This window comes from Macaca thibetana, chromosome 6, assembly GCF_024542745.1.
Source record: "Macaca thibetana thibetana isolate TM-01 chromosome 6, ASM2454274v1, whole genome shotgun sequence".
Taxonomy (NCBI): Eukaryota; Metazoa; Chordata; class Mammalia; order Primates; family Cercopithecidae; genus Macaca; species Macaca thibetana.
Genome location: NC_065583.1, coordinates 106686404 through 106707043, shown reverse-complemented (window position 1 = coordinate 106707043; position 20640 = coordinate 106686404). Strand labels below are relative to the sequence as shown.

The following is a 20640-nucleotide window of genomic DNA, read 5'->3' as shown; positions in this document are numbered from 1 at the left end:
CCTAGACCCCGTGTTCATAAAATTGAATGATTGAAAAAAAGCAAATATACAAATACCCTACCTCATCAATATCTGCATTTGTGCGTGAGTATTCGGTAATTTCCTGAAAACACCACAGTGTTCGTTGAAAATGCCTTTCAGAAAGGTTAATACACAATTATGTGTCTGAGAATTTAACTGAAGTATCTTCTACCTCATTAATCATTAATCCTAAAAAAGGTAGCATTAATACAGATGTTAAGTTTACAGTGTTTACACTAAAAGTATGTGAGAAGACACTAAAAGTTCAAAACTCTTAGAGAAATCTTTTCACCTGTGAAATCCAGTACAGCAAAAGGTCTAGTGAATTACATTCTAAACATTTTCATTTCATTTACCATGTGTAATAATATGTACTTGGCACTATTTTCTACTTGAATTTCATGAAAATGAAAAAAAAATACTAAAGTATTTGTACTTTCTTAGCATTTTCTGTATTCTAAACAGTATATTTATATTTTCAGAATGGTATTAAGAATTAGTTTAAGTAACTCCAGCTAAGTTTTAAAAGGAAAAAGAAGACTGCACTGATTCCCTGAGGAGAAATTTATTTGCAGTTACTTAGATGATGTAAGAAGGTAAGGTTTTAGGGTTGTAACTTGGTGAAAGCACTTTTGTGATCTGTTATATGTTGTGGCTTTAAGGGTGGCAGTATATTACATTAATCTATAATCACCACATTGTTTTAAATTGTTTATTTTTTTTTTTTAAGAAGTCTGTCTTCAGAGTACAACCAATGTGATTAATTGTGCCTTTAACAAAGTCATTCAATGTCTAAACAAGTTCAGTATCTGAAACATCTTCATGAGGAAAACAGAAGGAAAAGAATTTCAAAACACAGACCAGGAAACAATCACAAAATATAGGTTTAATTACTACTTTTAAACTTAAAAAAAAAAAAAAAAGGAAAACAAATATAAGTATTCCAGTAAGACTTGCTACTCTGAATAATGTAACATTTTTTCTAAGTTCTATAAATATACTAGAAGTTTTAGAACACATACAGACACTTAGGAAAAGAAAGGCTAGTTCCTTGGAAATGGCAATCCAGGATGATACAATCACTTGATGACAGAAGGTAAGCCTTTCTTACAGTTAGATTTTAGCAGATAATTTTGCCACTAATATAAATGGGTGATGTGTGGATCACAAGTTCTACAAGGCGAATAAAAATATTGACTCCAGGTAATTTCTGGATACTACAAAAATGAAGTTTGCTTGTTTTTTTAGAACCAAAATTACTATCTTGTAAGATACAAAGAAAGCTTGATATTAAGTATGAAAACATAAGCATAACACTTGTAACTAAACACACCCATGAAAGACTAGATGACACCTGAAACGTTTTCCAAAATACTGTAACACAGATGAGTAATACTAGTATAAATTCTTTATTTACATTAAGATCTGTTTCAGTTTGCTGGTGTGACCAAACCTTAGAAGGTAATCCCAAGGGATAAAGCAGAACATAAGAGCAGATATTTAGATGTTAGTACAGGCTCAATTTGATGCAATCATAAACCTTCAAGATTTCTAGTCACTGAAACCCCATTGTAAGTAGTGTTCTGGAGTCTGCTAAAAGTAAATCTTTAATGACTAGATGTTTTCCTTACCATCTACACTGAATGGAAATACCATGAATATAGACACATTTTAAGTAGAAGACCGACGTTCTAAATCATGCTGTTTGATTTTATAAAAAATCATAATAGACCCTCTCACCTTTAAAAGTTGTAGAGGAGCTTTATAATAAATTCTTAAATATACTAATTTCTGTGATGTCTAGCAATTGAATAATTTATAACTTGAAAGAACTAAAATACTGCTAATAACCATCTGCTTTATATTACACAAGGAAATATACACGTATGTACACAAAAAGTGAACTTCCTTCACAAACAAGTTCACAAAGGACTATGTGTAATGTGACTGGACATTCAACAACTAGCTGGTTGAAATCACATTTTCAGTCCCCTGTAATTGTGAAATTTTTTCTAATGCCTTGCAAAAACTACAGATAACTGATTAAGTTCATGTAGGTTCCTTATTGAAGATAAACTGTGGTATAAATTCTATACTCAAGTTACTGAACATGAGTTAGGTTTTTCCAAGTGATCTAATTTTTCCTTTTATAATCTATAAATCCCAAAATAACATTTTCTGTCAGAGATCATCTGTAACAGAAGTGTTCTTGTGTGCTAAACAAAAACCTTAGAAATTGCTTAGAATTCACTTACTCTTTAACCCAAACAAGTTTAACAAGAATAAGTTTATACTGTTAGCCCCCAGTGGTCATATAAGATTAAACATTTTTTGTAAACTCAACTATATTCACACATCAAGAGTTGAGCCAGTGAGCTCAATCTTTAAAAAACTACACTTGCCAAAAGAAAGTCTTTTAGTGCTCACTTCAGCAGCACATATACTAAAATTGGAATACAGGGAAAATTAGCATGGCCCCTGTGCAAGGATGACACACAAATTCATGAAGCGTTCCATGTTTAAAATAATTTAAAAAGAAAGTAGTTTAAACAAACCCAAGTAAAAATAAAATATCTAAAAGTATTGTTTTCAAATCTAAGAAATGAAAAATGTAAAGGTTAAGCATTTACTGAATCTTAACAGAGTATTTCCCTTTGTGATGTTGACAGAAGTTTCTCATAAAATGTATAAAACAGCATAAATGGTAGATTAACTAATAGTAGTCATACTTTTTTTTTTAACTTAGTATTAGATTTGTTGAGAAAATAAATGGCCAAAGCACTTTAATTTTCATTTAGTATGAAATAATCTGGCTTACCTCTGACTAATAATTAAAGAAAATATAGGATAATACAGGTGTTCAAAATCTAACACAAATAAGAGGGTTTACTATTTTGTCTGCTAAAAGATTTTAACTAATTAGATCGAAAATACCAACATCCCCAAACAAAATTTATTGACATGACATCAGCTTACTATAGACTGAATAAACTTTCAACATCAATCCTTAGCTATCTCAAATAATGATACAAATCGCAATGTTTCTTTTGCGTAAGGATCAAGATCAAGCTATTTTTAAAACAATCTAAATGGTCTCAAAACATTCTCCAACTTAAGTGCAAACTTGAGTACACATAATATTTCCAAAGAGTAGAATTGCTTTTAGATTTTCTTTGGATTCTAATAACCATTTTGTTCATTTTTAAATAAATTACAAAAATTAACAGTTCAGGGTTTTTTTCTTCAAATTTTCCTAGGCCTTTGCTATGGCAACACAATATACACTTAACAGGCCAGCTTGCAACCAGTACTCACAGTACAAATCAAAGGATGACTGAAGCCTCTTCCAATTTGATTGAAGCCCTTGTAACCATAGTTCCCCAAGGCAGTTTTACCCATGCCATATAGGTCTAACATTGTGGAGTGCACCTCCAAACCTACCCAAAAATGGACATCAAGGGCATAAGCCAGCAGGCAGGAAGATCTGTTGACTGGAGAATCACTCCATGAGTTAGAGAAGTGATGAAAGCTGTGGGGGAATAGAAATAAGACTGTAGTAGAATTAGGGAGGTGGCAAAATTTAAGGAGATGCCTTAGGAAGGAGCCTCACACTTCTGAAATATAGATGTTAACTGGGTTAGGATAAAAGTAAAATCTCCAGCTTAATTTATCTGTCTGATCAGGACCAGAAGTCCAAATTAAACTATGTCTCTAAATTATAGTTGTGATTTTTACCTGATTAAAGGTGAAAGTGAAGTCTAAACTTCTAGGCATCTGCACATATGCAGACAAAAAATTATAGCAAACTAATACTTCAAATGAAATTTTAAATAATTAGTCCCCACATGCCACAGTTAAATCCCTGACAGTACTGTTAACATCAGATGATAGAATAAATATGTGTACCTTTCCATAGTGAAGTCAAAGGAAAAAAACGCATTATATCTAGGATTAAGAGGCCAAAACCAAAATATCTTCATGAACATTTGACCGTAAGTTTGTTTCTGTTTTTGTGCTCTCGTTTACTTGAAGTTATATTTATTCTAATTTATTGACACTTTTGTTTAGGCATGCCTACATTTTAAAAAATTGGTGATTGGTTTTGAAATTTAAAACTTCTAGAACCCTCACCAAGTTTTACTATTAAAACCCTTAGTATAAAAGATTTCTGTGATCCTTGTAAGTAATGGAAATCCTGCTACTTTCAGTTTTTTAATTATATTTTTGAAATAATGGTCAGATGTACCACCTGATAAAGAAAATATGATCTGGTTTCCAAAATTGAAACATGGTTAATAAAAATAAAAAATTGCATTTACCAAAAATAGCCTGAATAATTAAAAAGAATGGTGAATTCTACGTTCTAAAGGGAAGCGAAAAACTGCATAGTAAATAAGTTCAAATTGAAATTTTGGAAATTTTTGTCCTGTGCCCCATGCTGTTTATTAATTACCATATTTTAAAAACAACTATGTTACAAAGAAGAGGGTTTATCATCCACTTTTCTTCTTCCTTCAGGTCAGCTTAGCTTTCTTCTTAGCAGGTCCTTTATGCCCTTTGGCCTTTCTTCTTAAATTCCGCCTGTCTACCACAGGCACTTCCACTTCTATTTCCTCTGAGCTGCTATCAACAGCTTTTTCTGCCGATTGTGTAAACTGATCCAGTTGCTCAGAAGATGCTTCAGACTGCTCCTCTGACTGGTTCTTCTGTCCTGCATTCTGTGAAAATGGCACATCTTCAAGTTCAACCTCTATCAAAGAACTCTGAGGAAGAGCAGTAGATGTTTCCTGGGGCTCAGATACCCCCTCCTCACCCTGGTCTTCCAATGAGGAAGTAGTATTGGGAGATAAGTTCTCAGAGACTGGTTCTTCAGAAAATTCAGCTATCACAGAGTTTGGAAAACCACCATCAGATCGTTCTTCATGTGACATAGTAGCAACATTATCTGAACTCCCAAGGTGTGCTTTCTTTCTTGGAAGTAGGGACAGTTTCTCTTCCGTGTGCCCCTTTACATCAGATGTGCCTTCATCCATCAACATTTCTGAGTCAGGTATACGTGGGGTCTGAAAATTAAAAACCTAGTCAGTAAATAAACTTGTAATACAGTTCTAAAATTAAATTCTTCTCAGACTCTAATATGCAATGACACTGAACTACAATTTAAACAATTCAGTATTCATTACTCAAAATCATGTATTTTTTTGAATTTCTGTTCTGCTAAAGGTGTATATATTCTGAATACAACTCAATTTCTTCAAAATTGTGTCACATGGTAATTTTAATACACTAAGTTCTTTGAGGATATAATAAAATAATTATTTGTAATTAAGACACATTAAACTTCATATCAAGATTCTTCAAAATCATGAATCAACTCAGTTTTTTTAGTTTCTTGGTGTTACTGGAGCCAGAACCAAAAATACCTTGGGACTTCACTGTGCCACCACACTTAAGTTTGACTACGGTTTCATTATGTAAGTTAGGGCAATGGACGTTTTATTCTTTTACTTAGGTGAGACACTAATAAATAATCCCATACAACAGTTTTTTAGCCATAAACTATAATATTCAAAAGTAACAAAATTAAATTTCTTTTAAAATACTCCAGGATTTTTTCCCCCACTAACTTAATCTGTCTGCCTAATTAACACAAATATAAATTACTGTTTTAGTCATAGACTATATAACCAATATAGGTACTCAAATATTTGATAAATAATGCTTTATCCATTTTTCTAAGCATTTCCTAAGTACAAAGTATTAAAAGTAATAAAACTCATTTTGTTACCACATATCAGATATGAATGTTTATAATATTTGAATTTATAGAATATTACTGATTACATTTTCTTATAATATCAAATCTACTATAAAAGTTAATCTTCCTAAAGCACTGTACATGTTAAGGTGGAAGCAAATATGTATACCATGCACCCTCCCCCCTAATGTCACCAACATTGGTATACTTTATTAAAAAATAGCTCATCGCCCCCTTACCTTATCTGGTGCATCTGCCTCAGAGAGTTTTGAAGATTCTACCACCAGTGGAACAAGATTTGTAGAATCTTCACTGGAATTAAAAGGCTGCAATTTTAATTCTTCATCTAAAATTTCACTAGTGGAGTCTTCCTCTTCTGTTATAAGTGAGGTCTTAAGAGAATCATCCATTATCTCACCATTCATAGGCTCTAATTCAGATTCCTACACCATGAGAAGAGGGGAAAAAAGGACATGATTACAAACTAACTTATTTGTCATGCATGACGGGTCCCTTCTCAGTGCCTACCTATCCTATACCAAGACTCAAGTTTACATTATAGAACATAGGTTAAAGAACAGTCTTATTGGGGGAAGAGGGAAACTCATAAGCCAGTATCAGCAAAATAAAATAATCCTGAGTACCCCATACTCCCACTGCTCTTAAGGAAAGATAGGGCAGGACCAGGATGCTCTGTGGATACACAGTGTGGGTCGGAGATTCAATGAAAAGACCCTACCCACTTCTTGTTCTTCCTTCTTATAGGGCAATCATGGGAAGAACCTTTTCAGGAAAAAGGCACCAGAGTATAGACTTGATGCCCATTCTTTACATAACACCAGCTGTTCAGCATCTGGAATCTTTGGGTCCTATGGGAAATTACAGTTTACTGTGCCAGACGTAGGAAGCACTAACAGTCTAACGGGAAGTTCAGTTTAGGTGCTGCTGCTTGCTGGGAGGAGAGAGTCCCAGTCTCAGTCAACGCCAGGGTCATTTCTGAACAGTCCTGCTCCTTGCATATCATTAAAATATGGAGATGCTATTTGATAACATGAACTCTCCAATTTCTAAAATTCTTCCAAAGTTTATCGATTAACTTATATTTAATGTCAAGTATTTCTAATCCTGACATTCTAATACTTAAAGGGAATTTTATTACCATTATTAAAATTATAAAACTGATGCACTCAAGTGTTCACAAAAGATTTGACTGCATTGTGTAGGACCCCTAAAAGCATATCAAGGAAATTTTTCCAAAAGAGAAATCAGAGATTTTAATTTTTCTATAGTAAGAAAGCAAATTGTTCTAAAATAAAAATCATCTATAAAATAATATCTATTTTATTATACCAGATGATACACAGAATAGAGTGCACACAGAAGGTAATATAAAGCTCATAAAAATGACCAGAGTGGGAGAGAGAGGTAAGTCTAGAGTTACTGGTCATTCCCAGAGATAAAACAGTTGAAGTCATGAGATTGGATGTATTTTCAAAAAAGAAAACATGAACCAAAGTTCAGAAAATCAAGGACTTTTTCCAGTGTGTCCACAATAAGGGGGAAAAAGCAAGTATGAGAAGAGTCAAAAAATAAAAATAATACTTCAGAGATAGAAAAACCAAGAAACCAGCCTGGCCAATATGGTGAAACTCCATCTCTACTAAAAATATAAAAATTAGCCGGGGCGGGTGTGGCGGCACTCGCCTGTAGTCCCAGCTATTCGGGAGGCTGAGGCAGATTAGCTTGAACCCAGGACGCAGAGGTAGCAGTGAGCCAGAGAGATCGTGCCACTGCACTCCAGCCAGAGGAGACAGAGCGAGACTCCGTCTCAAAAAAAAAAAAAAAACCCAAGAAACCAAAGTGCAGTAGTGTTATGAAGTCAGGAGACCAGAGAACCTCAGGAAGAGAGGATAATCAACCCAGGTTAAAAAAAAAAAAAAAAATTAAAATGGAAGTTGTCACTGGCACTGCTATATGTCTTATTGGATGAAATAGGTTCCATGAAGTATGTACAATATAATCTTAACTTTTTAAAAGTGAAAAAAAGAACAGGCGTGGTGGCTCACACCTGTAATCCCAGCACTTTGGAAGCCAAGGCAGGTGGATCATGAGGTCAGGAGTTCAAGACCAGCCTGGCCAAGATAGTGAAACCCCATCTCTACTAAAAATACAAAAATTAGCTGGGTGTGATGGCGGGCACCTGTAATCCCAGGTACTGGGGAGGCTGAGGCAGAGAACTGCTTGAACCCGGGAGGCAGAGGTTGCAGTTAAGCCGAGATTGTGCCACTACATTCCAGCTTGGGCGACAGAACGAGACTCTGTCTCCAAAAAAAAAAAAAAAAAGTGAAAGAAAACCCCCACAAATACATATTTCCATAAACGTCTAGATGCATACAAATCTTGTTTTTAAAAAATTTGAGGTTTAACTTCCCATATGTGCTTTTTTTCATTTTCTCAATTTTCTACAATAAAAATGCCATTTAAAAATATAGTTTCCAGCCAGGCACAGTGGTTTACACCTGTAATCCCAGCACTTTGGGAGGCCGAGGGGAACGGATCACTTGAGGTCCAGAGTTCAAGACCAGAGTGGCCAACATTGGCAAAAACCCTATCTCTACTGAAAATACAAAAATTAGCCCGGCATGGTGGCACATGCCTGTAATTCAAGCTACTCAGGAGGCTATGGCATGAGAATCGCTTAAACTCAGGAGATGGAGGTTGCAGTGAGCTGAGATCATGCCACTGCACTCCGGCCTGCGTGACAGAGTGAAAATGTCTCAATACACACACACACATATGCATATATATAGTTTCCTATCAAAAAGTGGGATACGAACATGAATAGACAATTCTCAAAAGAAGATACACAAATGGCCAACAAACATGGAAAAATGCTCAACATCACTAATTGTGATGGCTAATACTGTAAACTTGATTGGATTGAAGGATGCAAAGTATTGATCCTGGGTGTGGCTGTAAAGGTGGTGTTACCAAAAGAAATTAACATTTGAGTCAGTGGACTGGAAGAGGCAAACCCACCCTCAGTCCAGGTGGGCACCATCTAATCAGCTGCCAGCATGGCCAGAATAAAAAGCAGGCAGAAGAACATGAAGAGATTAAACTAGCTTAGCCTCCCAGCCTACATCTTTCTCCTGTGCTGGATGCTTCCTGCCCTCAAACATAGGACTCCAGGTTCTTCAGCTTCGGGACTCAGACTGGCTTCCTTGCTCCTCAGCTTGCAGACAGCCTATTGTGGGACTTTGTGATCGTGCAAGTTAACATTCCTTAAAAACTCCCCTTTATATATACACCTATCCTATTAGTTCTGTCCCTCTAGAAAACAGACCCCTTTTGTCGGTGGGTTTCTGGAGATGGCTCCTTAATATGATCACATCCCAAAATGCTAAGGACTCTACTTCTAGTAGTACGGCGAACACTGATAGTCCTTGGCATGAACTGTTTAGAGTTATGCAAAATAAATGCATTTGACACTCCTGATTCACCGCTTCTGAGAGGGAAAAAGTTTGGTGACTCTACACTTAATACCTTTGACCATATGTGGAGAACCAAGGAACACAATGAAGTTGGTTGGCTGCTCCTAAGTTCACTGGACAAAGTGATGAAAAACAATGATGAACTCAGGGATTCTAACTCCAGGTTTCAAAAGCAGATACTTCAAAAGCCCTGAGTGAGAGTCTTGTCTCCTGTAGACAAAGAGCTGAAATTGTGGAAAATCAGACACAACCTCTTATCTTGTGAGTGGCTGACCTGCAATGAAAGGCACATGCACAGCCTTGCCAGGTGTTTACTGTTAAAGTGAGAGCCCTGATTGGAAAAGAATGGGAACCTGCAACTTGGAATGGGGACATGTAGGAGGACCCTGATGACGCTGGGGACACAGAGCTTATAAACTCTGATGAGCCTTTTTGCCAGAAGAAACAGCTTCACCATCCCCAGTAGTGGTAACATTACCTCAGGAGAGGAGAATCAGCCCTGTTTGCTTCTAGACCTATATGGACTAAAGTCCCAGCGGCCCCCTAGAGGTGAAGTTCAGAGTGTAACCCACAAGGAGGTGTGCTACACTTGAAAAACACTGAGTTTTCTAATTTATATAGGCAGGAATCTGGAGAACAGGTGTGGGAATGGATGTTAAGGGTGTGGGATGATGGTGGAAGGAACACAGAGTTGCATCAGGCTAAATTTATTGATTTGGGCCCACTAAGCAGGGACTCTGCATTTAATGTTGCTGCTCAGGGAGTTTAAAAAGGTTCTAATAGCTTGATTGCTTGGTTAGCTGAAATACGGATTAAAAGATGGCTCGCTCTGAGCGAGCTAGAAATGCCTGATCTCCCTTGGTTTAATGTAGAGGAAGGGATCCAAAGGCTTAGGGAGATTGGGATGGTGGAGTGAATTAGTCACGTTAGACCTACTCATCCCAGCTGAGAAGGTCCAGAAGATATACCCTTGACCAATGCTTTGTGAAAGAGATTTGTGAGGGCAGCACATGAATCTTTGAAGAGCTCTATGATTGCTCTTCTCTATATGCCAGATCTAACTGGGAACCACAGTCACTCAACTACAAAATTTAAATACAATGGGAATAATTGGATCCAGAGGTGGCAGGGGCCAAGTGGGAGCACTCAACCATCAAATGCAGGGTGGGCGAGCTACCATAATGGACCACAGAGGCAAAGCAGCAATCAGAATAATCTGACTTGTGTAGAGCTTTTGCACTGGCTAATTAATCAGTGTTCCCAGAAGTAGAATTGATAGGAAGCCTACTGAATTCCTACTTAATTCATATAAATGGAAAACTTCCAGGTCAAGTGGACAAAAGACTAATTTGAATTACAGAAAACAAGAGAATCACAGCCCCTCAATTTCCAGACTTGAGCCACTTTATAGACCCAGAACCCCTTGAATTAAGCCCCCTGAGGAAGGACTCCACTACAATACCGACAATTTATGCTGTGAATCTTTCTCCCATCCTTCTCCAAGGAGACTTCTGGCCTTTGACCAGGGTAACTGTGCACTGGGGAAAGGGAAATGATCAGACATTTCGAGGACTACTGGACACTGGCTCTGAGCTGACATTGATTCCGGGTGACCCAAAACGTCATTGTGGTTAAAGTAGGGACTTATGAAGATCAGGTAATCTAATGGAATTTTAGCTCAGGTGTGACTTACAGTGGGTCCAGTGGGTCCCCGGACTCATCCTGTGGTCATTTCTGCAGTGCCAGAATGCATAATTGGTATAGACATACTTAGCAGCTCACAGAGCCCCCACATTGGATCCCTGACTGGTGGGGTGAGGGCTATTATGGTGGGAAAGGCCAAATGGAAAACATTAGAGTTGCCTCTACCTAGAAAAATAGTCAAACACACACAGTATCACATCCCTGGAGGCACTGCGGAGATTAGTGCCAACATCAAGGACAGTGCAGGGGTGGTGATTCCCACCACATCCCCGTTCAACTCTCTCATCTGGTCTGTGCAGAAGACAGATGGATCTTGGACAATTACAGTGGATTATCATAAGCATAACCAAGTGGTGACTCCAGTTGTAGCTGCTGCACCAGATGTGGTTTCATTGCTTGAGCAAATTAACACATCTCCTGGTACCTGGTATGCAGCCACTGATTTGCCAAATGCCTTTTTCTCTGTTCCTGTCCATAAGGCCCACCAGAAGCAATTTGTGTTCCACTGGCAAGGCCAGCAATATACTTTTACTGTCCCACCTCAGGGGTATATCGACTCTCCACATTTGTGACATAACCTTGTTCAAAGAGACCTTGATCGCTTTTTGCTTCCACAAGTTATCACACTGGTCCATAACATTGATGACATTATGCTGATGGGATCCAGTCAGCAAGAAGTAGCAAGCACACTGACTTACTGGTGGGACATTTGCATGCCAGAGAATGGGAAATAAATCCAACTACAATTCAGGGACCTTCTACCTCAGTAAAATTTCTAGGGGTCCAGTGGTGTGGGGCCTGTGGAGATATTCCTTCTAAGGTAAAGAGTAAGATGCTGCATTTGGCCCCTACTACAGCCAAGAAAGAGGCACAACACATAGTTGGCCTACTTGGATTTTGGAGGCAACAAATTCCTCATTTGGTTGTGTTACTCCAACTCATTTATCGAGTGACCCGAAAGGCTGCCAGTTTTGAGTAGGCTCCAGAACAGGATAAGGCTCTGCGACAGGTCCAGGCTGCTGTGCAAGCTGCTCTGCCACTTGGGCTGTATGATCCAGCAGATCCAATGGTGCTTGAGGTGTCAGTGGCAGATAGGGATGCTGTTAGGAGCCTTTGGCAGGCCCCCATAGGTGAATGACAGAAGAGGCCTCTAGGATTTTGAAGCAAGGTCCTGATCTTCTGCAGATAACTACTCTCCTTTTGAGAGACAAGTACTGTTTGGAGCCTTTGACAGGCCCCCATAGGTGAATCACAGTGGAGGCCTCTAAGAATTTGGAGCAAAGCCCTGCCATCTTCTGCAGATGCTCTCCTGTTGAGAGACAGTTCTTGGCCTGTTACGGGGCTTTGGTAGAAACTGAATGTTTGACTATGGGTCATCAAGTCACCATGCGACCTGAACTGCCTATCATGAACTGGGTGCTTTCTGACCCATCTAATCATAAAGTGGGTCATGCACTGCAGCATTCCATCATCAAATTGAAGTGGTATATATGTGATCGGGCTTGAGCAGGTCCTGAAGACACGAGTAAGTTACATGAGGAAGTTGCTCAAACGCCCATGGTCTCCACTCCTGCCACTCTGCCTCCTTTTCCCCAGCCTGCACCGATGGCCTCATGGGGAGTTCCCTATAATCAGTTGACAGAGGAAGAGAAGACTAGGGCCTGTTTCACAGATGGTTCCACATGATATGCAGGCACCACCCAAAAGTGGACAGCTGCAGCACTACAGCCCCTTTCTAGAACATCTCTGAAGGGCACTGGTGAAGGAAAATCTTCCCAGTGGGCAGAACTTCGAGCAGTGCACCTAGTTGTGCAGTTTGCGAGGAAGGAGAAATGGCCAGATGTGTGACGATATACTGATTCATAGGCTGTAGCCAATGGTTTGGATGATGGTCAGGGATTTGAAAGAAGCATGATTGAAAAATTGGTGACAAAGAAATGTGGGGAAGAGGTATGTGGATGGACCTCTCTGAGTGGTAAAAAACTGAAGATATTTGTATCCCATGTGAGTGCTCACCAAACGGTGACCTCAGCAGAGGAGGATTTTAATAATCAAGTGGGTAGGATGACTTGTTCTGTGGACACTACTCAGCCTCCTTTCCCAGCCACCCCTGTCATCGCCCAATGGGTCCATGAACAAAGTGGCCATGGTGGCAGGGATGGAGGTTACACGTGGGCTCAGCAACATGGACTTCTACTCACCAAGGCTGACCTGGCTACAGCCACTGCTGAGTGCCCAATTTGCCAGCAGCACAGACCAACACTAAGCCCTTACGACACCCTTATGACACCAGTCCTCAGGGTGATCAAACAGTTAATTGGTGGCAGGTTGATTATACTGGACCTCTTCCATCATGGAAAAAGCAGAGGTTTGTCCTCACTGGAACAGACACCTACTCTGGATATGAGTTTGCCTATCCTGTATGCAGTGCTTCTGCCAAGACTACCATCCATGGACTCACGGAATGCCTTATCCGTCATGGTACTCCACACAGCATTGCCTCTGAACAAGGCAGTCACTTTACAGCTAAAGAAGTGCGGCAGCGGGCTCATGCTCAGGGAATTCACTGTTCTTACCATGTTCCCCATCATCCTGAAGCAGTTGGATTGACAGAACAGTGGAATGTGCTTTTGAAATCACAATTACAACACCAACTAGGTGATAATACTATGCAGGGCTGAGGCAAAGGTCTCTAGCAGGCTGTGTAGGCTCTGAATCAGCATTTCAGTATATGGTACTGTTTCTCTTATAGACAGGATTCACAGGTCCAGGAATCCAGGGGTAAAAGTGGGAATGGCCTCACTCACCTTCACCCCTAGTGATCCACTAGCAAAATTTTTGCTTCCTGTCCCCATAACATTACGTTCTGCTGGCCTAGAGGTATTAGTTCCAGAGAGAGGAATGCTGCCACCAGGAGACACAACAATGATTCCATTAAACTGGAAGTTAAGATTGCCACCTGGACACTTTGGGCTCCTCCTAAAGTCAACAGGCTGAGGGAGCTACAGTGTTGGCTACGGTGACTGACCCAGGCTATCAAGATGAAATCAGTCTACTACTCCACAATGGAGTTAAGGAAGAGTATGCATGGAATATAGGAGATCCCTTGGGGTGTCTCTTAGTATTACGATGCCCTGTGATTAAGGTCAATGGGAAACTACAACAGCCCAATCCAGGCAAGACTACAAATGGCCCAGACTCTTCAGGAATGAAGGTTTGCGTTACTACACTAGGAAATAAAAAACACAACCTGCTAAAGTGCTTGCTGAAGGCAAAGGGAATACAGAATGGGTAGCAGAAGAAGGTAGTCATCAACACCAGCTTCAACCACGTGACCAGCTGCAGAAATGATGACTGTAATTGTCATGAGTATTTCCTCCTTATTTGGTTAAGAACATGTTTGCGCATGTATACACTTGTAATAAGAAAATACCTTCATTTTATTTCTCTTTTCCTTCATCGTGTGACATAAGATTTATTGACTTCATATGAGCAATTAAGTGTTAACTTTACATAATATTATTTGGGTTGGGGGTTTCCAGTTGTACGAATGACAGTTGTATTGTGTTAGGCATAATTATTACATTATTGTCTTTATTTAAAGACTATGTATGATCTCAGGAAGTGTGTATGGGTTCAAGCTGACAAGGGGTAGACTTGTAATGGTTAATACTAAGTGTCAACTTGATTGGACTGAAGGATGCAAAGTATTGATCCTGGGTGTGGCTATAAGGGTGGTGTTACCAAAAGAAATTAACATTTGAGTCAGTGGACTGGAGAGGCAAACCCACCCTCAATCCAGGTGGGCACCATCTAATCAGCTGCCAGCATGGCCAGAATAAAAAGCAGGCAGAAGAACATGGAGAGATTAGACTGGCTTAGGCTCCCAGTCTACATCTTTCTCCAGAGCTGGATGCTTCCTGCCCTCAAACATCAGACTCCAGGTTCTTTAGCTTTGGGACTCAGACTGGCTTCCTTGCTTCCTTGTTCCTCACCTTGCAGATGGCCTACTATGGGACTCTGTGATCATGTGACTTTATACTCCTTAATAAAGTCCCCTTTATATACATCTATCCTATTCTGTCCCTCTAGAGAACCCTAATATACTAATTATCAAGGAAATGCAAATCAAAACCACAATTTGATACCACCTTACTCCTGTAAGTATGGCCACAATAAAAAAAACAGACGTGGGAGTGAATATGGTGAAAAGGGAACACTTTTACACAACTGGTTGGAACTAAACTAGTACAACCACTATGGAAAACAGTGTGGAGATTCCTTAAAGAACTAAAAGTAGAACTACCATTTGATCCAGCAAGCCCACTACTGGCTATCTACCCAGAAAAAAATAAGTCATTATATCAAAAAGACACTTGCACGTGCATGTTTATAGCAGCACAATTTGCAACTGCAAAAACTATGGAACCAGGCTAAATGCCCACCAACCAATGAGTGGATAAAGAAAATGTGGTATATATAGGCCGGGCATGGTGGCCTGTAATCCCAGCACTTTGCGAGGCCTAAGTGGGCAGATCAGAAGGTCAGGAGATCAAGACCATCCTGGCCAACATGGTGAAACCCCGTCTCTACTACAAACACAAACATTAACTGGGTGTGGTGGTGTGTGCCTGTAATCCCACCTATCTGGGAGGCTGAGACAGGAGAATCACTTGAACCAGGGAGTCGGAGGTTACAGTGAGCTGAGAGCGTGCCACTGCACTCCAGCTCAGCAACAGAGCAAGAGTCCATCTCAAAAAAAAAAAAAAAAAAAAAGTGGTATATGTAGACCATGGAATACTACTCAGTCATAAAAAATGAATGAAATAACGGCATTCACAGCAACCTGCATGGAGTTGGAGACCATTATTCTAAGTGAAGTAACTCAGGAATGGAAAACCAAACATCGTATGTTCTCACTCATAAGTGGGAGCTAAGCTATGAGGATGCAAAGGCATAAGAGTGATATAATGGACTCTGGGGACTTGCAGGAAAGGGTAGGAGGGGGGTGAGGATAAAAGACTACACATTGGGTATAGTATACAACACTACTTGGGTGACGGGCGCACCAAAATCTCAGAAATCACCACTAATGAATTTATCGATGTAACCAAACACCCATCTGCTCCCCAAAATTACTAAAATAGGCCGGGCGCGATGGCTCACGCCTGTAATCCCAGCACTTTGGAAGGCCAAGGTGGGCGGATTGAGATTGAGGTCAGGAGATTGAGACCATCTTGGCTAACACGGTGAAACCCCATCTCTACTAAAAACACAAAAAATTAGCGGGACGTGGTGGCGGGCACCTGCAGTCCCAGCTGCAGTGAGCCAAGACTGTGCCACTGCACTCCAGCCTGGGCAACAGAGCGAGACTCTTGTCTCAAAAGAAAAAAAAAAAAAAGGAAAAAGAAATATTACAAAAATAAACATAAAAATATCATTTCATGAGGCCAGGTACGGTGGCTCATGCCTGTAATCTCAGCACTTTGGGAGGCTGAGATGAGTGGATCAGGAGTTCAAGACCAGCCTGGCAAACATGGTGAAACCCTGTCTCGGCAGATCACGAGGTCAGATCATCAAGACCATCCTGGCTAACACGGTGAAACCCCGTCTCTATTAAAAACACAAAAAATTAGCCGGGCATGGTGGTGGGCGCCTGTAGTCTCACCTACTCGGGAGGCTGAGGCAGGAGAATGGCGTGAACCTGGGAGGTGGAGCTTGCAGTGAGCCAAGATGGCACCACTGCACTCCAGCCCGGGACAAAGCGAGACTCTGTCTCAAAAAAAAAAAAAAAACACACACACACACACACACACACACACACACAAATTAGCCGGGCATGTTGGTGCACCTGTAATCCTAGCTACTTGGGAGGCAGAGGCAGGAGAATTGCTTAAACCCAGGAGGTGGAGGCTGCAGTGAGCTGACACAGCATGTCACTTCATGAAATAGAGGAAGCAGGAGCTAAATCAGAGTAACTTAAGAACACAAAACTAGTGGGGCACGGTTGCTCACGCCTGTAATCCCAGCACTTTTGGGAGGCTGAGGCGGGCAGATCACCTGAGATCAGGAGTTCGAGACCAGCCTGGCCAAAGTGGTGAAACCCTGTCTCTACTAAAAATACAAAAATTAGCTGGGCATGGTGGGGGGCACCTGTAATCCCAGCTACTTGGGAGGCTAAGGCAGGAGAATCACTTGAACCCAGGAAGCAGAGGTTGCAGTGAGCCAAGATCACACCACTGCACTCCAGCCTGGGTGCAAAGAGCAAAACTCCGTCTCAAAAAGAAAAAGAAAACAAAATCAGTAATATATAGTTTCACTTGTTCACCTGCCTGCTGGACTTGGCAAACAGCTGAAAGATTTTTTCAAGAAACATATGAAAGAAGAAATAGGGAATCTGTGGAAAGGAAAAGATGGAAGACATTAAAGAAAAAAATGGAAATGGATAAAGAAAAAAGAAGCTGGGGATAAATACTTTAAAGCTGCAAAAATCAACCCAGATGAAGAGTTTACTTATTTACCAAGGGTTTATATATTTTTTTCTAGTGTTTAAAAAACATGAATTTAGTTATTTTTCCAGAAATTTGTGAGATCAATAGTCATCAAATATTTTTTTTTCTGGACTAGTAATTCTTAGCCCTCTAACAAAAATGGGGGTGCCATTGAAGGTTTATTGCACCTGAAAGCATTTTAACTGGTTCTATACGAGATCTTATATCATTTGTGTATGTGTGTTTAATTCTACAAATTAACTTATATTTTAAACGCACCGAAAGATCTTACTAAACATCCCTATTTTATCTTTGATATAATTCAAATTTTTATAAGTGCAAACTTTTATAAACTAAATTATCCTTGTAATTTTATCCTCTCCCCAACTGTAGTACCTGATCTTGCTTAATATATATATGCTTTTTAACACTACACACAATTTCTAAGACTCTAAAATATATCAGTATACTTTTCTAACAATATATGATTACGAAAGGTAAAATTTAGTTTACTTATTTTCATTTTACTGAGTAAGTGATCTCATACCTTTTCACCATCTTGCTTCTCTTGCTGTGGCGGCGTTTCCAGTGCTGGCCGTGCATCTTTATCACTGCTTTCATCCTCAAATTCAATCCCTCTCTGTTCGGGTTCTTCTTCCAGGAATTCTTCTGAGCTCTCTGATGGGCGTGCAGTGGACTCCAATCTAAAAAACAAAAGAAAACCATTCTCACTTGTTTCATTAAGGATAAATATAAAATCTCAGAAGTCCTTTCTTAAAGTAACATTTTAGAGAATCAACTATGTTGTCAACAACTCAGATTTTACAAGTCTAAAACCAATCTCTTCATCCTCTTATAATATTACCATCTTCTCAATTATGTAAACTAGACCCTTCTTCTTTTACTCTATCCATATCTTATTGGATCTTATCTTTTTTTTTTTTTTTTTTTTTTTTGAGACAAAGTCTCACTCTGTTGCCCAGGCTGGAGTGCAGTGGCGCGATTTCGGCTCACTGCAACCCTCCACCTCCCAGGTTCAAGCAATTCTTCTGCCTCAGCCTCTCGAGTAGCTGGGACTACAGGCGCGTGCCACCACACTCAGCTAATTTTTTGTATTTTTAGTAGAGACAGGGTTTCACCATGTTAGCCAGGATGGTCTCCATCTCCTGACCTCGTGATCCACCCATTTCGGCATCCCAAAGCGCTGGGATTACAGACGTAAGTCACCGCGCCCAGCCTGTATCATACCTTTTTTTTTTTTTTAACCTCATTTATACTGAAGGACCATGGATCTTACTCTATTAGAATCAGCATATATCCTGGTTTACCTGGAGCAGTCCCAGTTTACAGACTTTTGTCCATAATTATGGATACTGGCATAATTATTAATAATGCTCCTTTCATTCTCAAAAATGTCACCTTGGACAACACACTATATGGTTTAGTTCTAACTCCAAAGCTGCCTTTCAAATATATTCCTGACTTTCTAAGCCCATTTTCACAGTTCTGCTTCAGGTCCCAGTTCTCTCTGGAGCACTGTACTTCTTCCCAATTCATCTTCAGACTTACAGTACATCTTCATCAAGGCTTTCAGAGCTGTCTTTCTAATGCACATTATCTATACCTGTGATAGCCCAGCTCAGAAACTTCTGGTGGTTCTCTATAAGCTCAGTGAATAAAGTGCACCTTCTTTGAAAGCCTAACATATTTGTTTGTTTTTGTTTTTGAGGCAGGGTCTCCCTCTGTCATCTAGGCTGGAGTGCAGTGGTGTGATCTCGGCTCACTGCAACCTCCACCTCCTGGGTTCAAACGATTCTCCTGCCTCAGCCTACTGAGTAGCTGGGATTACAGAAGTGTGCCACCACGCCGGGCTAATTTTTGTATTTTTAGTAGTGACAAGGTTTTGCCATGTTGGCCAGGCTGGTTTCGAACTCTTGACCTCAGGTGATCCACCCGCCTCGGCCTCCCAAAGTGCTGGGATTACAGGCATGAGCCACCATGCCCAGCCTAGACCCTTATATTTACCTTATTCATCAATTATCCTTAGTAACATTCCTCCTAGCTTTGTGCCTTTGCTCATGTCAGTGCTTTAGTTGAAATCTGTACTGATACAATAGCCACGAGACACACTTCACTATTTTACATTTAAATTAAAATTAAATGAAACAATTCAGTTCTTTAGTTGCACTAGCCATACTTCAATGGGCACACTGGCTAATGGCTATTATACCGGGCAGTGTAAATACAAAACATTTCCATCACTGCAGAAAGTTCTACTTCTCAGCCTTGGTGTAGAAAAGGGATCAGCAAACCTTTCCTTTAGGCATCGTGGGCCATATGGTCTCTGTTCCAACCATTCAACTCTGCCATTCCAATGCAAACATAACTAAAAATATATAAGCTTAATAATATATAAAAATATATGTATGCTTAATTTAAAATATATAAGCTTAATGAGCATGGATGTCTTACAATAAAATTTTATTTACAAAAACAGGTGGCAGGTCAGATTTGGCCTACAGGCCATAGTCGGTGGACCTTTACACTAGAAAGTCTTCTGTCTCAGCTCCACTTGTTGGGTTTCTATTTACCTTTGATGCCCAGGCCCAAATGCCAAATCTCTCCATTCCCTCAATTAGAATCTAACACTCTTTCCTCAGTATCCACAGCATTCTGCACTTTCCATTATTGTACAATCACAATCCACCTTACGGTGCTCTTAAACTGTGTTCGTATCTCTCTTTACCCCTAGGCAGTCAATCCTTTGAGGGCTAAGATGATGTTTTGTTGTTCATATGTTTGAGCAAACAGTCAAGCACAAACTCCTACTGTTCTGCTTATGAAAAGCAAACAAAATTCCACAATAATTCTGGGAGGCTCAATTTAAAATACATTGTTACCCTTCTAAAAAGGGTACTACATCAAAATATGGCTCAGTGAGAAAACCAGTTTTCTAAACTCATTTTTTAATTACTAGATTTAAATATTTCCTTATATCTATCTTTAACATTACAAATTTTTCACCAAAACAAACATTTACAAACCTAATTACCCAAATTTAAAATTATTTGCGTAATAGGATAAGCATAGCTACAGAATTCTCTACTTGACTACAATAATTTGACAGTTAAAATGGCGAAGTTTTGAATTAACTAAATGGTTGACTCAGGAA

At 39.7% G+C, this 20640-nt stretch overlaps 1 protein-coding gene and 1 non-coding gene across 9 annotated transcripts in view; one reads left to right on the top strand and one right to left on the bottom strand.

Moving 5' to 3' along the window:
- Positions 1-719: 719 nt before the first annotated feature.
- Positions 720-20640, bottom strand: part of FAM169A (family with sequence similarity 169 member A) — an 89542-nt gene continuing 69621 nt past the window's right edge. For 7 of the 8 annotated variants that reach the window (XM_050793505.1, XM_050793507.1, XM_050793509.1 and 4 more), the window contains 3 exons: positions 18016-18172; positions 6019-6222; positions 720-5084 (listed from right to left, as the gene is read on the bottom strand). In XM_050793505.1, coding sequence (XP_050649462.1) covers positions 4536-5084; positions 6019-6222; positions 18016-18172 — 910 coding nt within the window. In that variant the 3' untranslated portion in view covers positions 720-4535. The remainder of the gene's footprint in view (positions 5085-6018; positions 6223-18015; positions 18173-20640) is intronic. The other variant, XR_007726404.1, reaches the window with a different exon arrangement.
- LOC126957687 (U6 spliceosomal RNA) lies at positions 2441-2544 on the top strand. Its single transcript, XR_007726873.1, has one exon. It is a non-coding gene; the product is annotated as a U6 spliceosomal RNA (small nuclear RNA).